Here is a 22517-nt window from a genome sequence, read left to right on the forward strand (position 1 = left end):
CCTTGTAGATACTGGATATTAGACTTTTGTCAGATGGATAGATTGCAAAATTTTTCTCCCATTCTATAGGTTGCCTGTTTACTCTGCTTATAGTTTTTTTTGCTGTGCAGAAGCTCTTTAGTTTAATTAGATCCTATTTGTCAATTTTGGCTTTCATTGCAATTGCTTTTGGCATCTTCATCATGAAATCTTTGCCTGTGCCTATGTCCTAAATGGTATTTCTTAGGTTTTCTTCTAGGGTTTTTATACTTTTGAGTTTTACATTTAAGTCTTAAATCCATCTTTAGTTGATTTTTGTATATGGCTTAAGGAAGGGTGTAGTTTCTATTTTCTGCATACAGCTAGCAAGTTCTCCCAACACCATTTATTAAATAGGGAATCCTTTTCCCATTGCTCGTTTTTGTCAGGTTTGTCAAAAATCAGATGGCAGTAGGTGTGCGGTCTTATTTCTGGGTTCTCTACTCTGTTCCATTTTTTTTTATGTGTCTGTTTTTGGAAGTGGGAATAACATTGAATGTATAAATTGCTTTGGGCAGTATGGCCATTTTCACAATATTGATTCTTTCTATCCGTGAACATGGGATGTTTTTCCGTTTGTTTGTGTCATCTTTGATTTCTTTGATCAGTGGTTTTTAGTTCTCCTCGAAGAGGTCCTTCCCTTATCTTGTTAGCTGTATTCCTAGGTATTTTATTCTTTTTACGGCAATTGTGAATGGTAGTTCATTCATAATTTGGCTGTATATTTGGTTCATTCATAATTTGGCATAGAGCCAAATTCATTATAAGCTACTTGTCTATTCTTGGTTTATAGGAATGCTAGTGATTTTTGCACGTTAATTTTGTATCCTGAGACTTTGGTAAAGTTGCTTGTCAGCTTAAGAAGGTTTTGGACTGAGAGGATGGGGCTTTCTAGATATAGGATTATGCCATCCACAAACAAAGATAGTTTGACTTTCTCTCTTCTTATTTGTATACCCTTTATTTATTTCTCTTGCCTGGTTGCTCCGGCCAGAACTTCCAAATACTATGTTGAATACGAGTGGTGAGAGAGGGCATCCTTGTCTTGTGCTGGATTTCAAGGCAAATGCTTCCAGCTTTTGCCCATTCGCTTTGATATTGGCTTTGGGTTTGTCATATGTGGCTCCTATTATATTGAGGTAGGTTCCTTCGATACCTAATTTATTGAGAGCTTTTATCATGAAGGGATATTTAATTTTATCAAAAGTCTTTTCTGCAGCTATTGAGATAATTATGAGGTTTTTGTCTTTAGTTCTTTTTCACATAAACATTTTCAATCTACAGCTGACCACCCTTTTGTTAACTGGAGTAGAAAATGGTGGACAAGTGAAGCAGCCTTTCTATAAACAGCCTGCATCAGGAGACATGGAAATGTCATTCTTCATGGTTTACAGTACTAAAAAGCCTCTCCATCTTTATTACTTGTAAGAGTTCTCAGCCATATTGTGTTTGGGGTCTTCTTGGTCTGTGGACACATGAGTGATGTGGACACATGAGCATACAGTGGCAATAAGTTGTGTGTGCTCAAGGGTGTGGAATTCTCCTTATGTAATATAACACCATGTAGAAATGTCTGTGGCACTTGCTCTGCTTGTGAACAGCAATAGAGTCAAATTTATTAAATAACCAAGTAACCTCTAACCAGCCAATGTGAAAGTGAGACAAGAAAAAACGAAGTTTTCAGGATACTTAACAACAGATCCATCATGACTCTTCTGAATCGACATAGACTGTCTATTAACAGACTGAATTTAGTGAAACTAAACTACACACTTGATCAAATTTTCCTACAATCTATTCATTATAAGCTAGCTTTATTTAGAAAAACAGGCAATGTGAATTAAACTCTTGAAAATGAACCACAGAAACTGAAACATGTCCATTAATTAGTAGCTTTTGTTTTTGTCTTTTTTTTGTTTGGTTGATTTTTCTTAGACAGGGTCTTGCTCTGTCACCGAGGCTGGAGCACAGAGGCTCAATCAGGGCCTAGTGCAACCCCTGCCTCCTGGGTTCAAGGGATTCTCCTGCCTCAGCCTCCTGAGTAGGTGGGATTACAAGTGCCCACCACCATGCCCAGCTAATTTTTGTAGTTTTGTAGAGAGGAGTTTCACCATGTTGGCCATGCTGGTCTCATACTCTTGACCTCAAGTGATTCACCCGCCTTGACCTCCCAAAGTGCTGGGATTACAGGTGTGAGCCACCATGATGAGCCAATTAACAGCTTTTGATAGAGTTATTATCTATTTTTCACTGGTTAATTTTTGAACCTGAGCTAAATTATATAGGCAACAACTTTTTTGTTCAGTATTCAGACAAGTAGCAGACAGCACAGTGAATTTGGTCTGTTTTATATTGGCTACATCTCACATCCATTTCCAAAGGGCAACCTGTGCTTTTAGCATTCACTAATGAAATCACACATTACAGTCTCACTGCCACATACTCCTTCCTCCAGATAGGATGTCACAGCCACAGAAACAACTTGTAAGCTTTTTGTCTCTTAACAGCTGAAGCCACAGTGAAATAATGATGAGGGGGTGGAAGGAAAGACTATTTTAAAGGAAAAGTTCAAGATATAATTGTGATTTCTGCAAAAAAATCAATTATGACAATCAAGTCTCTAGCCATTCTTGTCTAATTATTGTTAATACTTTAAAATAAGTTAATTAGCAATAGGCTACAATACCAGACATACAGAGCAAGAGCCAGAAGATCTGTGCTGTAATCAACAAAGCCAAATATTAATGCCTGCAACTGATGCATGCAGTATTTTCTTGTAACATCCTCCAAGGTCAGGTATTCTGAGAAAATTTCATAGTTTTAACTTTTTTATTGCTGTTGTTACACTGAAAATATTATAGAAAACATCACTTTATCAACCAAATGTGGTAAGTTAAAAGCTGACATCTCATTGCCTAGAGTGATGTTAGTTCGTTATTTAATATTTCTATAACAATTTGGTTAGGTAGGACATGCTTACAGCAACTTCTTGCCCTTTTATTGTTTTTGACAGAGAGGATTTGGCTTATATCACCTCACTCGACTAGCCATTTATACTTGTCAGAGTCACCCTTGTTTATCAGTAGGTCAGTCTCTGAAAACCGCGTCTATGAAGTACACTCAGCACAAACATCTGGATCGCAAGCCCTCAGGGGCACCCATGCAAACAAGCCCGAGAAAAAAATATGCCTCCCTCTGTGAAAGAGGACAACAAACCAATTTAGCTGAAAATATGACAGTCTGCATCCTATCTCCTGCTTCCTTGTGCCCTGAATGAGTTGTGAAACCTTAGGAAGATAATTTGAATGTTCCCAAATCTTAAAAAAACAGCAATTCCCTTTACAAAGAGCTGTGTTCTATTTTTTTCCTGCCCTGTACCCTGTCTCTCCATCATCTGGGAAATTTCAACAGTTTTCCAAGGGCAGAGGGAGAAATTTAAGATCACAGAGAAAGAAAGTCAAGTTGACTGTCAATATAGCCTAATTTGAAGAGTTTGCATTTTCAGTAGCCAATCCCTCAGTTAGGATATTACGAACTCTTTGATTTGCCTCATTATCAGAATGGTCTGGGCTTTTGCGTAGAAACAACCCCGACCATTTTAATGAGAAAAAGAACAAAGAAAAAGCACATGGACAGACTGATTTATACTAGAGGCTTTTAAGCCAAATGAGAGTAAGTGATATTTCTGTTTTCACATGTTTTTGAAAAAGGGAGAAAGAAAAAGCAGCCCCTGACAACTGAGAGCTCGCCAGACACTTAAAACCAGGCCATGTTATTCTCCTGTTGTACATAAGCAATCTCCCACAATACCGACTTCAGATAAAGTCACCACCTCTCTTCACTAAAATAAGTGACTGTGACTCCTTTACCAATTACAGTTTGATCTTGCTCTAGCCCTATGGATTAGGCTTGTTGAAATACCCAAATGTAGACTAGTCCTTGCTTTCTGACAGCATCTGATCTAGAGAGAACCCCTGCTTCCTTAGACCCTCCCTCAAGTCACCCAACCTAAGCCCAATCTTGTAAGTCCCTTCTAGCATCCTCTTACCGGGATGTCTCATGTATGGACTCCATGGTATGTTCTCCCTTGCTGCAACAAATAATAAACCCTGCATGTTCAACAAATGTTTGTGCCTGGAGATCTTTGGCTAAAGGACAATCACAAAATACTTACGTCTCTTCTCTTGGAGCTTTTCAGCTGAATAGATTTGTGCCCCACTCAGGAGCCCTGCCTGCATAGAGCAGAAGGGAAGAGCTGGCCTGCAGGCCCCTTTCTCATGACTGTGGAATGTGAACTGAGATTTCCACATGTGGTCCATTTTACTTCTTGAATCAGACACCTTTTACTCGTTCATCTACTGATATCTCATTATATGGTTCATTTGAAATTCCAAACAAATCTCCCTTTTCTCTCAGTTGCTGACTAAACTACACAAATTATTGTGTCACTACTTGACTGACTAAATAGCCCTGCTGCCTGGATACTCCATCTTTATTCTCTCTACCTCATCAACCTACCACCTTTCAACTTTTTTTTTGGTGAGTGCTAGCTATACATACTAGCTATATTTTAAGCTAGTTTCTTTTAGAAATTAAATTCAATCTGCCCAGCAATTCCATAGAAGAAAACTGAGATCCAGAGAGGTTTACTAAAGTAGGAGAATCTCCATCCTATGCCACAGTTTTTCAGAAAAGTATATGTATTCATTCTCTGTCTCTCTCTGTCGCTCATACACACACAGACACACACACACATACACACACACAGAGCAGGCACTGAATAGATGTCTGACTTCTCAACAACTTGGAGCCTTCTCTAGTCTTTAACCTCTCCGAAACAGTGAAAACTGCCTGCCTGTATTTAAATTTTAATCTTCTTTAATCATACAACATCAGCAGAATGAAGGAGAAAGAGAGTTTTTATATGCACTCTTATTTCAAAAAGTTTGGGGTCAAAAGTTGTTAAAATGGAGAATTACAGACAAGCCTTCCTCCTGCCATACCCCAGAGGACACAGGCTGAACTCACTCCTCTGTCACACAGTCGCACAACTGTAAGCTGGTACAGAATCTTCTTCCTTCTGAGAAATAAAAATTAAATCTTGAGCCCCCCAGCCAACTGAGTACAACCCCTTCTTGGCCAAAAGGACTCCAGAGAAACCTTAAAAACTGAGTTCTTGGCCTTGCATGGTGGCTCATGCCTGTAAACCCAGCACTTTGGGAGGCTGAGGAGGGTGGATCACTTGAGGTTAGGAGTTTGGGACCAGCCTGGCCAACATGGCGAAACCCCTTCTCTACAAAAAGTACAAAAATCAGCTGGGCATGGTGCCATGCACCTGTAATCCCAGCTACTCGGGAGGCTGAGGTGGGAGAATCAATTGAACCTGGGAGGCAGAGGTTGCAGTGAGCCAAGATTATGCCACTGTACTCCAGCCTGGGTGACAGAGCAAGGCTCTGTCTCAAAACAAAACAAAACAAGGAAACAAAAACAACTGAGTTTTTGGCGACGATGGGATGGGAGATTGGACATGCCTTGTTATACTGCCTTCTTCGCTAACTGCCACTAAAAGACTTTCTTTCCCAAGAGTTAAACAGAAATCAATCCATCCAACTTCCCCACATTTTTGTGGTTTCAACACAACTGACCAGCTTGTCTTCCTGATCAGAGACAACAAATCGTAGACTGGTGCTGGTCAGTTTACAGAGACTGCACATAACATGCCTCTGTGTCCTCTGTTTCACTTTTTGACACATAGGACCTAATTTTAATGCATTTAAATGTTAAGTCCCCACCCAGAAGTGAACATAGGACTTATGAAATATGTATGTTTACTTATTTATAAATGCAACCATCCCACTTTGTGAATATTCATAGATTCTCTTACAACCTGTTGAATATGTATACTTAGCTGACCCTTTCAGCCTAAATGTCTGTCTCACCCTTCCTTTCCTTGAAGTACCTTTCTCAGTTTCTACTGGAGGCTACATTTCCCAACCCATGGAATGGCCAGCCTGCAGGTGGCAATCCTTTATAAGAAATAAAGCTCTCTTCCCTCTGAATTTATGAAACTCATAATTCTTCAGTTGAAACTCCTCCTCCTCCTTTTCCTCTTCTTCTTCTTCTTTCTCATCGTGTTTGAAATGAACATTGGGGAGGCAGTTGGGATGCAGTGCTGTAATGTTAATTGGCTTTGGTGGGAGACACTGAGTCTAGAAGTTATTAAGTCTTCTTACATGAGAATGTGCTTTTTAGCCCGTTAGCGCAATAATTCTAGGATCAAACTAAGTCACACAAGACAGAAGATGCCAAAAGCCAAGGGCTATTTTTTGGAAATCATTGATAGGTACTATCTGAGTGATACAGCAAGGAAATATGAACTTAAATCTGGCAGGTCTTGTGGGTAGAGGAGTTGTAACTTAGATTTTAGGAAGAACTAACTGAGCCTAGGGAGGGGGACACCAATAAATATTGGGGTTTATGTTCTCTAGGTTAACCAAAACCAGGTTAATTTGTCGGTAGGGATGATTAAGGTGCAGCTTGTTTGTGGGTATGAGCAGAGCAGTGCTACTTGAAGTGGGGCTCACTTGAGTCTGCTAAGAATTAAACACTTTGAACCACAGACTACTGAATCAGAATTTCTGAAAGTGGTACCCAGGAATTTACATTATAACAAAATTTCCATAAGTGTATTCCAGTTTGCCAAGTCCTGGGCTGGGAAAGGGTTGTTTTCTGGAGCTTCCTTTTGATTTACAAGCCAGAATCCGCTTTCCAGTGGTTCAGAAAGATTCTAAATTGCTCCCAGCACTAACTTATAACATCATCCGAGTAAAATTATTTAGCCATTCTGACTTTCAGTTTCTTAAATTGCAAATTAGGAATAACACTTGTACAAATGAAGCCATGTACATACATACAAACAGACATACACACACAGACACAAGTACATATATGTATCTGTATGCATACATATCTATAGAGACAGGGAGAGACAGAGAGAGAGACAGGGAGAGACAGAGAGAGAGACAGGTCGAACAAATGAATCTTATGGTGAAAGCTTTTTGTAAACAATGATTATTGGAACACTAGCTTTCCATAGTCTCCTTGGTGTTCTTTCTCCTCATGGATATGTAGCTTGAGGAGATCGCTTTCCCCATCTGTTGAATAGAATATCCCAAATATCCATTGTTAGCTGCTCTGCTCTGCTGCTGTGCTGACTTGTCTTGGGACATGGCCTAGGGTAGAAGGGTGGGGCTGGAAAGCTGCTCTTTATGGAGATAGGTACTGTCTCGTGTCACTATAGCTGACTTTGAACCATTCTGAGTCTCAGCCTCTAAGTGAGGATTTTCCTGGCTCTCCAAACTGCTAAGATGACTGGCACTGCAGCTGAAAAACTTCCAAGAGACTAGACCCATCCTTTCTGGGTATGGGCAAGGAAAAGGCAAATTGGGCAATAGGAGGGTTGTGAGCTGGAGTGTGTCCCCATTGGAGAGAAATAAAGAGTCCTTTGGGTTCATGATGTAGAGAGAGAAAAAGAGTAGAAGAAAGAGAGAGAGGGAGAGAGAGAGAGAGAGAGAGAGAGAGAAAGTAGGCCCAGCATAAAATCTGTGGCCCAGTCCTTTGGCTTTACCCGCATTCCCTCCTGGCAAGACTCCAGGGCATCATGCAGTGTTGAGTGCAGTGCAGACTGAAAGCCCTTCCATGTTGGTATGCGCAGCCTGGTATGCTCTGCCCCCTCCACCCCTAGGCTTTCTGTTTATCCTCTGGCCTTATCCCTCTCTGGGGTGTCTCTTCTTTTGACTGGGAGCCAGGAGTCCTGGATTTTAATCCTTTCTCTGCTGCCAGTTAGTTCTGTGTCCTTGCGCAATCAATTAGCATTCCTCTTGGCCTCAACTTCCTTATTTAATTAAAAAAAATGGTGAAATGAGCAATAAGCACAAGCAAGAAGGATTAAGCCCACCCATCTCTAACTCCCTTCATGTTCTATGTCAATGCTTCCTTAGAGGGTTCCATGCTAATATTCTATCAGAGTTTGCTTTCTTGAGGCAAAGCCACACACTTCAGACCTTCTCTTCTCTTAGCTTTACCCACTCTGTCACCAGCATAATTCACTTTCCCAAACCCCTAGACCTGACTCTGTCTTCCAAGGTGACAGATAATATATTAAATGCAGCCAGTGCTAAGCAATATTAATTTTACCTAATCTGCAAGAATAAGCATGGGACTTAGAGTCAAACAAACCTATGTAATAATCCTAGCTTATTAATTAAGGAATGACTTTAATATGGGATTTTAAAGCAAGGTATTAGACATCTCTCAGCCTCAATGTCCACCTCTAATGGATTTAATAATACCTAATTTGTAAGGCTGCAAGGCCTTAAATGGATACAAGTCATGTAGAGCTCTTAGCACAGTGCCTGGCACATAATGTGGGCTCAACAACTATAGTTGTCTTCCTTTGCCCAGCTGGGTAGTATTGGTGTATACTCACAACCACATCCTGAAAATTCTGCCTTACACTCAAGGTGATCACTGTGACCATGAGACTAAGTGGCCAGGGCTACCCATTATCCAATTCCAAGGGACGTCATCCGTATAAAATGATACTGTAAATCGTATTCCAAGGGGGCAGCACTGTCAGTAGTGCTGAAGTCAAACCATGTCAGAATTTTTACCTCTCTTTCTTTCTAAACACTTGCTGGCCTGCCACTCTGTTTCCCCCTTTAAACTGGTAGCTTCATCTTCAGTCTCTTCCTTCCTTACTCAACCTACATAATTAGGTGGATTTCATCTCCTGAGGTCCAGTTCTGATTTGCCCTCCTCAGTATCTTCCTAATATATGCCTAATTCAGCCAACCATAATCTCCCCCTTCACTTTTTCCTCGAGTCATCCCCCATGTTCCTTCGCACATCACTCTGTTTCTCTAACCAACCCTGATTTCTCTTTTCCTTAAGATTTCCTACCTCCTTGCTTTGCTCTTGCCATTTCCTCATCCTGAGAAGTTACCCCTACCCATCTCTGCCTATCACAGTGCTTTTTGTCAAAGCCAGCCAAAATCTTTCCAGATATCTCTCTCCTCTAAATCACCATAGGTCTTGATATTTAACTCTCCTGTTTCTCTCCAATTTGTATTTAGGTCTTGAATGTTCCTGTCTTTTCAAACCTACCTGATGCTTGATGGGAACAATGACAAATACCAATTTTAATATGCCTCACAATACTTAATGCAGAGCCATACTCATAGGAGCTGTTCAACAGGTAAGTACTAAATTGAACTCAGTCTACCTGAATGTACTGCCAAATTTGATCTAGATATTGTCATTTAATAAGATGAAAACAAAGTTGCAGTCAATTCTTTGGATTCTCACAAATAGCAGGGAGATAGTACTATGTAATGGTTATAAGACTGCATATCTGAGATCAGTCATTTGAAGTTACAGTGTCTAGAACAGATTAGGCATTTAAATGTTTGCTTTTGTGAATAAATGAACAGATAGAGCAGCCTAGATTTAAATCCTGAATCCACCTTTTCTTAATTGTGCTATCCAGCTAAGTTGGTTAACACTTCTAAGGCTTAGTCCCTTTATTGTTAAGATAGGATAGCAATAGTACCTACACTTGGAGGTTTTATAAATATTGAACCTAATCATGAATATAACACAGTAAAGGATCTAACAGATAGTGAACCCTTATAATAGCCCATAATAATAATAACAGTTATTATTATTGTTATATTAATCGTTATCTAACTTGTTGGCCTGAACAAATATTGTCTAATTTAACTCAGCATCACTTTACTTGCACAGAAGCATTGCTGCTTAAAAATTCAGACAGGTAATATGTCTAGATTTTTTAACTTAAAAAAACCTGTAAGTTAATAAACTACAAATTAGGAAAGGACTTTACTCAAGTTGCACACCTTCTTTTTAAGAATGTGTGAATTGAGTGGGGGTGGGATGCAAAAACTGGTGTTTGAAAAAGAAATAAAAATAAGTCTTTAAGAAATAAAAAATCTGTGTCTTTTGGCATTGCTACAATGTAGAAAATGAATCTGCAGTATTTAGAACCATTGGCCAGATTGAAAGCTATGGTACCTAAATCCAGGCTGGATTTAGTTTCCCTGAAAGCCACCCACAACTCTAAATGCTGTTTTCTAAATGTGTGTGCTCAGAGTTTTGTTAACCCAAATATTAGGTATGATTTTAAAAATTGTAGAGAAACTAGCTAGTCAAATACAGAATCTTAGAACTGTGGGATTTTACAACTGAAATGGATCTTGGAGGTAATCTACCTCAAATTCCAAATTTTGCAGATGAAAATATGTAAGGTCTAGAGCGGTCTTATAATTGCCTGGTAACTTTCCTTTCGTGGCACAGAAGAACTTACTACAACTTTTGGTGCCATCACAGGACTTCATGAATGAATGGCTTTTGCACAGAAGTGAAGAGGACAATGTCAGAATCAGTTCACTTCATAGGCTTCATCACTTGGTAAGAAGAGAAAGCCAACAAGTTCTGGGGAGTCAAGTGCTCCTTCACTGAATAAGTGATAAGTATTAATAAATTGCCTTTGCAAGGCATGACCCCAGAGCTGACAATAAGCTTTTCCTGTAGGTTCCATGTAGAAGGTTGGAGTATGTCCAATAACCAAACCAAACCAAAACAAAAAACTGAGCTTCACATTAATATAACATTCAGAATACAGCTTTGCAAATGGTTAAAAAGGAAGTCTTTCTAGTACTTCTGAAACTAAACTCCACTGGAGAATGCCAGCACATCTATAATGACAAGGTTCAGATATATTGGCAAATTATTTGTAAGTAATTTTCATAATCCTATAGAGGAAAGAATTAGTTCTACATATGGAGTCTTCATTTCTACTTTTAAAATTTCGTTTTCTGTTCCTTTTTCTTGTCAATGATACAACTCTACTCTTCCAAGTATATAAACTAGAGAGGCAAGTAAGAAGTTCTGAAATAAAGGGCTGACAGCAGTTTTTAAAAATTAATTCCATGTGCTGTTAATAAGTGTTACCTGAACAAAAGTTAAGTGCTTGGAAAACATTGCATTAGTTAAATTTAAATAGGATTCGTCACTAAAACATTCCTTAGTGCCTTTTATATGCTAATGTACACTGTGACTCCTTTGGGAGAGTTGTGTAGAATATAATGTTCAGCACTTTCCTAACTGATTTGATTTTTTTACCCACAAATCCTACTTTAGTAGTAGTGTACTAGAGCATGAGTAACCAAAAAGCAGTTTAACTATGACTTGAAAACTTCTAAATTACATCAAATGCCGTAAGAGGAGAAAAATGAAAGCCGTTTATCTTTGAGTAAATTCTTGGCTTCTTCAAAGGATGATCTCTACACAGGTAAAATGAGGGTAAAGTTCTTGGCTAAAATGCAAAGCAAAGATTTAATATGTGTAAGTGTTTTCCTAAGCATAGAACTATGCTGGAAGCTGGAAGAGGTCATAGGAAGACTTGCATCATGCCCAAAATGTCAAAGTTAAAAATGAAGCTTCTTTCATTCAAGGTATGGAGAGAATGGAGGGAGTTGGAGTGAGTTCCCTCCCAGGCTCCTGTTGCCTTTTCCCCACCTCTAGTGACCCATCAGAGATTCTTCACAATCTGGGAACTGTATGGGATACAGTTAAAAACAACATATTTTTATATGTACACAACTCCCTCACTTTCTAAGTTTGTGAGAAAGGGGGTAAATTGCTAATTACCAGAAAAAATAATGTTTGTAGACAGCGGTACTATAAAGCAAAAAGTCCTCTTGTTTTGATGAATACTTTGTTGCAACTAGCTGAATTTAGGCTTAGGAAGCTGGAGAGAGTTGACTAGTTAGGCATAATCATCTAGATGTGTTAATCTGGTTACACAATCATCTAGAATGTTGGATCTCAAAGGCAATCTAAGGGTAAAGAAAGAAAATAAGTGAAAAATGGTAAAGGAGGAGAAGATTCAGTCAGAGGATATGAAGCTGAGTTATACAGTGTTGCAGATGTTGTCAGGGGCTGTTATCCTAGGGCAGAGGATTTATAATTAAAGACAAGCCTAAAATTTGATTTTAAATTATGTACATTATTGCGATTATAAACCATTCCTGGCCTCTTCAGATCTTCAGTAAAATTTAAAAAATATTGTGGAAATGAACATGAAGCAAGTTTCATGTCTCAGAATGGGACATGGATAGACTGTGTGGGACAATTAAGTCATAAAATGATATAATCCAGTAGTAGAAAGGGTTCCTACCATACAAATAGAAGAAATGTAGACATTAGCAGAAATCATAGAGAAAGCCAGGCACTTTCATAGACTATACAATGAATGGTTGGTAATGTTATTTAAATTTTAAGGAACAGAGCAGTCCCAGCTAATGGACCATTCTGAGTAACAGAAGAAAGTTTTGATTTTATACGGAGGAACCTTTCCACTCCAATGACTTGGAGTTTTCACCACCAAGAAATGCCAACAACCCCCAAATGAGTTGGCCTGTATTTCTAATGATCAATTAGGCACATCTACTTGAATGCCTTACTCATGCTTTAAATTCAGCATGACCCTGATAGTACCTTCCCCACTTCCTCCCAAGTCCCTGTGTCTTTGTTTCCTGAGTCTGTGAATGCTTCCATTACCTGTCCTGCTTATCCTGAACTCTTTTCTCCCATTTATACCACATATGGAACTAGTCACCGAACCATTTTAATTTTCACTGCTTGCATATTATCCCCTTCTGTGTTTTTTCGCTTCCCCAGTGTAGCTTGCATTACATTGCTGAAACAGTTCTAAGCACTTATCAACTGCTCACTCTCTCCATTCCATCAATCCTCCAGGCTGCATCAATTATTACATAAAACGCAGATCATGTCAAGTCATGTTACTTTTGAACTTTATTATCTAGCTCCCCGTTGCTCACAGGATGAGGTTCTCTGTAGCCTGGTTAAAAGATTTCTGGAAAATGTGTTCTTGTACCGCTCCAAGCTTTAACTCTTTTCATTTCCTGTCCTACATGCTATGCCACAAGGTCACACATACTATTTTCACTGCCTAATCTTTTCTCTTCATCTTTTGTCTTTTTCCACAAAGACCTTGAGTCCAAGCAAAACATTCATGCTCTGTCTCTTTAGCATAATTCAAAATGTCAATGAAAGATAAAAATAAGAGATCTGATAAGGATTTATGTTCTTTCTTCAGATGATGTTTGCACTGTTTAACATTTTAACTCAAAAGAATAAATAATATGTATAATTCAGCATATTGTGTCACACTTGCAGGAAAAAAACTGTGATTGTTCAAGTTATACCTCACAGGTAATGAACATTCTACATGTTTGGCTGGGCTTGACCAATGAAGTGACCACTGTCTCAGGGGTAACCATTCCTTATAAGGCTGCATATGTAGTATAAAAGGCATAGGATATGGTTTGAGAATAGAGTTTGAGTATCTGTGTTATCATTCACTGTTGAAGCAGTCTTAGGAAAAATATATCACTTTTTTGAACCTCATTTTTTAAATCTGTAAGACAATATCTACTTCTCAGGGTTGTTATGCATTTCAAATGGAATTAGGGATATTAAAAGACTCTGCAAATGGTAGAGAAAGGATATTGCAATCTATAAAGCAACACACAAATGTGAAAAAAGGGTGCTATGAAAAGATAACTAGACATGGTGTCAAAATACCTGGGTTATGGGTTGATCTGTGGCCCACAAAAAGACTTGTTAAAGTCCTAACCCCTGCTACCTGTGAGTGTGACCTTATTTGGAAATTGGTTCCTTGCAGAAGTAATTAAGATGAGGTTATTAGAGCAGGTCCTAATTCAATATGACTGGTATCCTTATAAGCAAAGGAAAAGACAGAGACACATGAGAAAATGGCATGAGAAAAAGGAGGCAGAGACTGGAGTGATGCATGTGTAAGCCAAGTAACACTCAGGCTTGCCAGCCTCCACCAGAACCTAGGAGACAGGCATAGAACAGATTCTCTCTTAGAGTCTTCAGAAGGAACCAACCCTGCCGACACTGATTTCAGACTTCTAGGTTTCAGAACTGTGAGATAATATATTTTTATTGTTTTAAGATACCCAATTTGTGGTACTTTGTTATTGCAGCCCTGGGGACCTAACATACATAGGTGTGAATTTTAGCTTCATCACTTATGAGCTCTATGAATTCAAGTTAAATTATTTGAGGTTTTCCCCCTGACATTTTAGACACTTACCTTTCTGTGATTGTTTCTCTGAGGCCACTTGCCACCCCTTTGACTACAGTGCTAGCTTTGGGAGTCAGCACCACCTGAGATATAAAAAACGATCCCTTCTTTCTTCTTTCAGTGATGGATGCTTGAAGAAACTGGATCAGTTTCTCAGGGTCTGTGGTGTTGGCCCAGGGTGCTGGCATCATCTGCCCGGGCCAGAGAAACGGCACTTCCAGAGCCACTGGACTATGGTAGAAGACCAGCACTTGATAGTCCTTCTCCCACAGGTACTTTAAACTAACTTCCTGGGCAAAAATCGCTGGGCACATTTTATTTCCATAGATGTCTTTCAGCATTTGGACCAGTTTTTCATGGTGATATTTCTGCATGCCATAAAAGTGGTTGAAGTCCAAGAACACTACCTCCTTATGGTGATCTGTGAGGAATGCATTGATCTCCTCAAGGCCTTCATTGACTTTGGCACTGAACAAACCATGAGCAAAATAGAGTTCATTATCGGGGTCTCTGGGCTTGGTGGAAATTCGAAGATCAAAATAACGAATTCCGGCTCCTAGCTGGCCAGTAAAATTCATTGTCTGAGTAGCCAACCATTTCCGCATGAGCTTTTTGGCCACAGTTCCAAACACAGAGACAAAATTCTGGACAGTTTCTGGCTGTTCAGGACCTACTGGAGAGGCTTCATCAATGTAGAAGCTGAAGGAATCATGAGACCCTAGGAGAATAACAAGGCATAGTGTGGTTAATTTCCAGGTCTTTGCCCTTCCCAACTTCTTTCCCTCTTGCAATATCCATACCTCTCCCTCAAATGAGACACAGGAAATACTAAGAAATTTAGTACTAGTTATTTTTTATGCCTTAGGAGGGTCCTTTATATAAATTGACATCAGACACAGAACACTTCAATAGATCAAATTGGTTATAAAAGAATAAGAAGATTTTGTTATTAAATTTAAAATTTAAACAATCATCTATTCTGTGAACCAAGAATGTAATACACTCACTAGAACTGGCTTTCCATATGGGTGACATAAGTGATCATTCATAAAGCGATATGTATGAAGACTCACCAGTACCCCAATACTTTACAGTCTTACCCTTTTCCTTGATTTTGGGCTGATTTTAAGCCTAGAAGGATTGTCTCAATGAATAAAGATGCCCTTTTCACAAGCAATCAGCATTCGAATTGTTACCTCATTCACTTTGGAAGGCACAGGAGGTCAAAGTGATAGAGGAAAGGAGAAATAAGACAAGAAGGCAGTACAATGCTGACACATTTAACTTTATTCCTGACCTTGTATTTGGGCAACTGTAAACTTAGATGAGGTCAAGTACTTTTCACATATTGAATAAATGATTAACTGTTCTTGCAAGTCAACAGCATTTACAAATTAACAGCATTTAAAAATTGGCAGCATTTAAAAAGTAACTAATAGACCCTTTTCTTCACAAATTTTCTCTCAAGAGCATAAACTCTTTTGGGAATTGGCTTCTAAATTTAGAATAATTTCTTCCTAGGAAGAAAAAGGACTATTTATTTGATTAGTTTTGGCAGTTGCAAATTTCTAGACTCCAGAAATGTAGCAATGAACATGTGTGTGATTTGTCACAAATAGAGAGTGGCATTTGAAACTCTTTATTAGGACCCAATAAAGAAAAGTTATTTCAAGGTTGCATTTTATTTCTTAAAGCCTCCTTTAATTCTTAGGCATAACCCACTGAAGAGCTAAAATTAAATTAACATATTCTAAAAATTTCATACATTAGAGGGCAGATATGCTTTAAATTCTGACACCCTTTCCTGTTTCATGACCTTGTCCTAGTACCATCGTTCCCCATCTGTTACTCAAGCTTCCTCTGAGTACACTTTGTTGCCCCATTCCTGATTTTCCTCCCTTGAGGCACATATTTTCCTAGTTCTTTCACTCCCCAACCCAAAACTCACATACATATAAATACACACAAACACACACAAGAATCTTAAGTTTATCCATATAATACTTCAAAGCCTTGGTCTGATAAATTATTTGAAGCATTTTTTCAGTGATACAATATATACCATTCATCTATATTCCATATCTAAGTCTATTTCTATCTATCTATCTATCTATCTATCTATCTATCTATCTATCTATCTATCTATCTATCTATCTATATCTAGCTTTAACAGCCCATAAGAATCACAAGTGCCTAAATTTCAGACACCATGGTAGGTTGTTAAAGAAAATAATTTGCAAAATATTTTGATGCCCTGAAAATCACAACCTTTAAAATTTAAGTAAGTTCTCAGACTGATTTGCTTTTTCAAAAACAATAAAAGATAACCCAAATATACAGAAATGGCATGTTTAATTTAATCTGAAACTGCATGTCTTATCTTTAGTAGATGGTGTGGCAAGAAAATGTCAATCCTTTCTGAATAAGCAAAGCTGGGAGTTAGGTTCTGACTGGCAAGTTTTAATAAGCATTTAAATTGCTGCATACTGGTTTATTAGTTGCTATTCATTTGACTGCTAATTTAAATGAAAGCTAAACAAATGGTGCTAGAGCTCAATATATACAAAGAAGTATGATTAAAGATAGAAATGAAAGAAAATTTAAGAAGAATTATGATTAAATGATCTAAGATTAGGAGAGATAATAAATAAATTTATTTAAAAATAAATTTAAACTCTCAAAATAAAAATTAAAAAGTTAGTTTCAAGGCACATGAAGGGAAAGGTAGATGAAAGTAATTGGTTACTTCTGTAATCTAGTAGAAATTATACTTGGAGGCAGGCAAAAAGGGAATTAAGTATAACTAGATTTCTTTTACTAGAAATGAGTGGTTCTTTGTTTTCAATATGGCTTTAGTTTCACCTTTCTATCACGTGGTTATGTGGCAAATAAAAAAAAAATTGTAAAAATAAAATTTTAAAGGCAAGGAAATCACCACTTTTGAAAATACTGTGAAAGGATATTATACGTTCTAGAGTACATGATTTGTTGACTTTCATGGAAAGTAGCTTCTTAAGGTCAAAATAAGGGAATGTTAAAAATAAAAATAAACAGTCAGAAGGAGAATCCAATGGTGGCTTCACTAGTATGTGTTTTAAGCTAGATGACTCCGAGGTGTAGCCACAGCACCTGGTATAAAATGGTACTTCATACTGTAAATATTATTAGAAAAAAAAATAAAATCAATAGATACAAAACAGTATCTATGCATTTGGTAATAAAATATATAATCTACTTTTAGCTAAAAAAATGAATATTTTGATGACTTTTAATTTTATTTGGAGTAATACTTCTCAATTTCAACATTTTTACGGAACCAGTAAGTTTTCTATTCGTTTGAATGTAAAGCGAAAATACAGCAGTACTTCATAACCATTCAACAATTGTGAGGAAAAGCCTAACCTCGTGTCTTTAAAGCCAGGAGTCCTCTTTGTTCTTGAGCTTTTCTGCTATATCTGGTCTGACATTTTGCTTCTACATTGACTTGGTATTCCTGGGCTTCTGACCTTTTATTCTTCTCTCATCCACAGTCTCAAACTCATACCTTGGACCTGGTACTTAATGTCACTCCTCTGATGTTGAATTTAGTTTCTCATCTTTAGGTTCCATTTGCCCTCTCTCCTTAGACAAGGGCTAACCACTCCCATTATACACCCAAGTCCCATCAAGTTTGGTTGCTTTGGCTCTGAATAAGTAAATGTAATCAGAGCAACTATTTATTTCATTTCTTGGAAATAAGCACTTTAATTTGTTTCTCCTCAGTGTGATAAATTGTACCATCATTCAGGCACTGTGGGAAGCACACTTCTAAGATGGCACCTAACAATCCTTGCCCTCCTGCATTCATATCCCTGTCTGTGAGTGTGAGCTGAACCTATGACTTGCTTCTAATGAATTACACAAGACAAACATGATGGGATGCCCTTTCTGAGATTAGGTTACAAAAGGTTATAACTTCTGTCTTGCTGCTTTTTTCCTTGCTTTGATGAGTGAACTGCCATGTTGGAGAGGCCCGTGTGACACAGAGGTGGGAGTGGCCCTTGGCCAACAACCAGCTGGGAGCAGAGGTCTTTTGACTAACAGCTCTCAAGAAACTGAATCCTGTTAACGGTCAATGAGTAAGCTTGGAAATAGATCCTGCCTGAGTGAGATCTTGATTGCAGCCCTGTAAGAGAGACCAAAGCCGAGAACCCAGTTAAGTAATGCTTAGATCCCTGATTCATAGAAGTACCCAGAAACTCTGTGTTGTTTTGCGCCACTAAATTCAGGGGCAATTGGTTACATAGAAATAGTGAACTAATATAGGCCATCTCTTTGTGGTTAATGAGGGGACTCGTGGCCAATAGACCCAACTGGCTAAAAGGAGAAGTTGGAATTTCAAAGAAGAGAAATTAACTATGTTTATGTTATATGCATGTTTCTATGATTGAAAACTGTATCAAAGATGAGAAAAAATTTTAAAGATGGTTTAAAAAATATTGAATTCACAAATGGACTTTCTTTTTTCCACATACTGTTATGGATGATCTGAGATATCATCTGGCCTAACCAATTGGTACATAGCATCAATTTTATTACCTTATCAGTGTAGAATGTGTGTAATCATTTCTATATTTTATGATTTCCAGTAGTACTGGACTTAACTTCTCATCCTGTCATTCGGTATGGTAGGAAGATTGCCCCTAAAACATCCTTCTCCTGGTGATAAGACCTATATAATCCCTCCCCTTGAGTGTAAGGACTATGATTCCATATTGTTCTTGTGATTATGTTACATTATATAGAAATGAGATTTTTAAAAATATGTAATTAAGGTCCCTAATCAGTTGGCTCTTAGTTAATCAAAGAGAGATTATCCTGAGTAGGCCTGACTTGAGCAGACAAGCTCTTAAAAGAGGCAACAAGCTGCAACAGATATTTTCCTGTTGCTCTTACAGAAGCAAAATGCAATGTTGTAGAGAAGGCCATACGGCAAAGGAAGTCATTAATAGCTCATTAAAGTGGTGTAAACATTTATTTAAACTGAAAGCATCTGAACAATCAGCAGCAACAGAAAAAAAAATATTATTCAAACTTAAGCAGACCCTCCTGAAAATATAGTTGCCATTGCCTCCCCTTCTGATTGAAAAAAAGACTGATCCTTATCACCAGAAAGTGCAAATATAGCTGTCCATAAGCATCATAAAGCCCAGTAGACCATTCCATACTTTTCCAATTAAAATCTTAACCTTTTTATTAAGTTTAGTATGTGAGCCTTTATTTGTGGTTATTCAGGGAGTTACTCCTCACTGAGCACTCCCATCTGCATACCATGCATGCATAAATAAACCTTGCGTTTTCGTATGTTAATCTGTCCATTGACAGTTAGTTTACAGGCCACCAATCACTGGACCTAAAATGAAAGGGAAAAGGTTTTCCTCAAAATATAGTGGACACTAAGTAGCGTCTAGGAGCTGAGGTCTGAGCTCCTATAACTCAAGAAACCACGTTCTGTGAACAACCAACAAGCTTGCAAAAGGAACCTTAGCCGCAAAAGAGATTGCAGTCTTGGTCAGCACTCTGATTTCAGCCTGGTATCATCCTGAGCAGAGGACCCAGCTAATTCATATCCATAGTCCTTATTTACAGAAGCTATGAGAAAATTTGTCTTGTTTAAGCCACTATATTTGTGGTCATTTTAATGCAACAATAGAAAACTAATACATTTGGACACTACTTAAGATCATCTGTATATGTAGTGTCATACGAGTATTACAGTATAGTTGAGACAATTAGTGTGAGTATTCTGTAATTTTTAGAGTTTGTGTGTAAAGGGATATGAATGACTTGAGGCAATTACATCATTCTGATTAATGGCCCCCAGTAACTGGAAGTAAGTTAGCCTCTCTGTGTAAAAAATTGTATCTACTACTAATTCTATTTTGCAAATGTTTTCTTCAAGTAAAATGGTCTACTTTCCTGATGGAAAGAAATGTTCTTATTTTTAAACTAATGAATTGCTCATTCAGTAAAACATTTGTCAAGCACCTGCTATAAGTGTTGTTATTATGCTAAGTATAAGATAAGCATTGTTTTCATTCTCATAAATTTACAGCTTAATATGTGATGCACATAGATAAATAATTATAGTACAGTTGGTAATGATTCTTTAGTCACCATTGCATAGCATGGGGTAGAGAGGAGAAAATGTGTGATAACTGATTATTAATATCAATGAGCTTATGCAAATAATTTTAAAAGAGCTAGACTAAATGCAAAAGTAGCCTTGCTTTTTGGGTTAAATGATAAATGGCTCTCGGGAGCCACACTAAACAGGGTACAGAATGGGAGCATTTGCATCTGGCTAACTTTGCCTTAGTTTGTTGCTGTGGACTAGTTGGAAACTAAAAAAAAAAAAATTACATACAATCCTTGCCCTCAAGAGTCTTATAATTTAATTCGGGAAGTTAGGCATAGACACAAACAAATGAATCCTTATACCAAATAGCATCCCTTCATTCTTTCAACAGACATTTACTGAGCATCAGCTGTGTTCAAGGCACTTATAATTAAGCAGTGGAAGTTAAAGAGAGTCGATTTGGATGTGGAAGGAAAACGTGCACTTCTATTTTTATTTATATATTTATCTTAAAATAATAAAAATTAAGCACTAATAACATTTTACATATGTATTGCCACTGTCACCTCCAGGATAGTCAAATACCATATTCAGTACTCAAGGTATTTTTTTTTTTAAAGTGGGAATTCCACTGCCCTGAATGGTACCCTCGTTCATTTGATCAGATTGTGCTGCATTGCAGTTTGCTGTAATATCCTGGCTGGTTAAGTAGACTTTAGACTTGCAGAGTTTAATTATCCAAGCACCCCCAAAATAGACATGTGATTTTAGAAGTTTTTTTCTTTTTCATAAAAAAGGTCCAGACTAAAGATAATTCAATTAAGTACATAAGAAATCTAAAACTGACACCTATACTTTTATTATGAGCTTTTCATTAGTCATATTACTGTATTATAATTTTAGCTAATAGAAGGACAACCAAAATAATATGAAATTACCAAGAAGACTATCTGATATGTGGATTCACTTTTACTGTTAACTATGAACTTCACCCTACGTACGTATCATGTTTTGTAATACCAGTTCATAATAGAATAATAACACTACAATAATAAATGTTTTAAAATAACATATATTTTATACTTCATTAGTATAGTAATGCTTGTATAATTTATAAGTAAATGTATTTATAATATTTATACATATACAACACACTCATAAAATTTATGGATAAATATACTTCTATAATAGTTTCTTGCTTGATTTTTTTTTTTAGTTGATAGGAAGGCCTCTGATTTAGTCCACTGGAATGATTAGACTGGAGGAACTAAGTAAAAATGACTTGAATCAGAAAATACTGGAGACAGAGAAACCAGTTGAAGCCTATTGATGTGCTAGTGATTTGAGATATAGAGCGTCTCTGTGAAATAAAACGTACTGAAAAACTTCAGCCCTCAGTGCTTCTCCCCATGTTACAAGATACAGATACTGGCATCAGAAAACACCACAAAATGAATACCATTCTTTACTCCTTCCTTGCTTCCCAAATCCCTGCTGGGAAGTAACATTTAGCAGTGTGAGAGTAATTAAGCAGAATACTTCCTTCCTCCAGATACCAACACAGATGCATAAGAAGACATAGCTGAATTTCTGAGCAACAGGTGTTAACTTACAAAGCACAAGGTAAGCTGTACTGTGTTCTTTGCAATTGAAGTCAAATATCCCAACATGAGAAGAGCCTCTCTGCATATAGACAAAGATAACCAACTGTAGCTAAAGGCTCCCATGTACTTTCAGTACTCAAAGTAGTCATACATCTGGGCATTCTGCCAGTCAACACCATGTCTGCTGTTGATGTTGGTAATAGTAACCATCAGACACTTCAGGTAGTGAAAGAAGATCTCCCATAGAAAAGGAAATCATGGTCAATATAATTTTTGTGATCAATTTGTATTTCTTTTAAATTTTCTAAATGCCTAAAAATACACACATCATATATATTTTACATGGTAACTTTCAGTTAACTAGAATTTTTTACATTGACATGTTCCTTTTTAAATTATTATTATTGAAGAATAGTGTACAGACAATAAAATGCATTCATTTTAAGATTACAATTCTGTGATTTTGATAAATGTATGCATCCAAGTAATTGCCACCACAATGAAGATACAGCACATTTCCACCACAAAGGTCATCCCTTGTGACCCTTTGTAGCAAATT

The 22517-nt window shown here is 37.5% G+C and overlaps 1 protein-coding gene across 1 annotated transcript in view; it reads right to left on the minus strand.

Moving 5' to 3' along the window:
* Positions 1 to 22517, minus strand: part of PLCXD3 (phosphatidylinositol-specific phospholipase C, X domain containing 3) — a 194650-nt gene that overhangs the window by 54347 nt on the left and 117786 nt on the right. The window contains exon 2 of the mRNA XM_011944421.1: positions 14246 to 14954. Within this exon, the coding sequence (XP_011799811.1) occupies positions 14246 to 14954 (709 nt within the window). The remainder of the gene's footprint in view (positions 1 to 14245; positions 14955 to 22517) is intronic.

This window comes from Colobus angolensis, unplaced genomic scaffold (genome assembly GCF_000951035.1).
Source record: "Colobus angolensis palliatus isolate OR3802 unplaced genomic scaffold, Cang.pa_1.0 Scaffold230, whole genome shotgun sequence".
In the NCBI taxonomy this organism is placed as follows: domain Eukaryota; kingdom Metazoa; phylum Chordata; class Mammalia; order Primates; family Cercopithecidae; genus Colobus; species Colobus angolensis.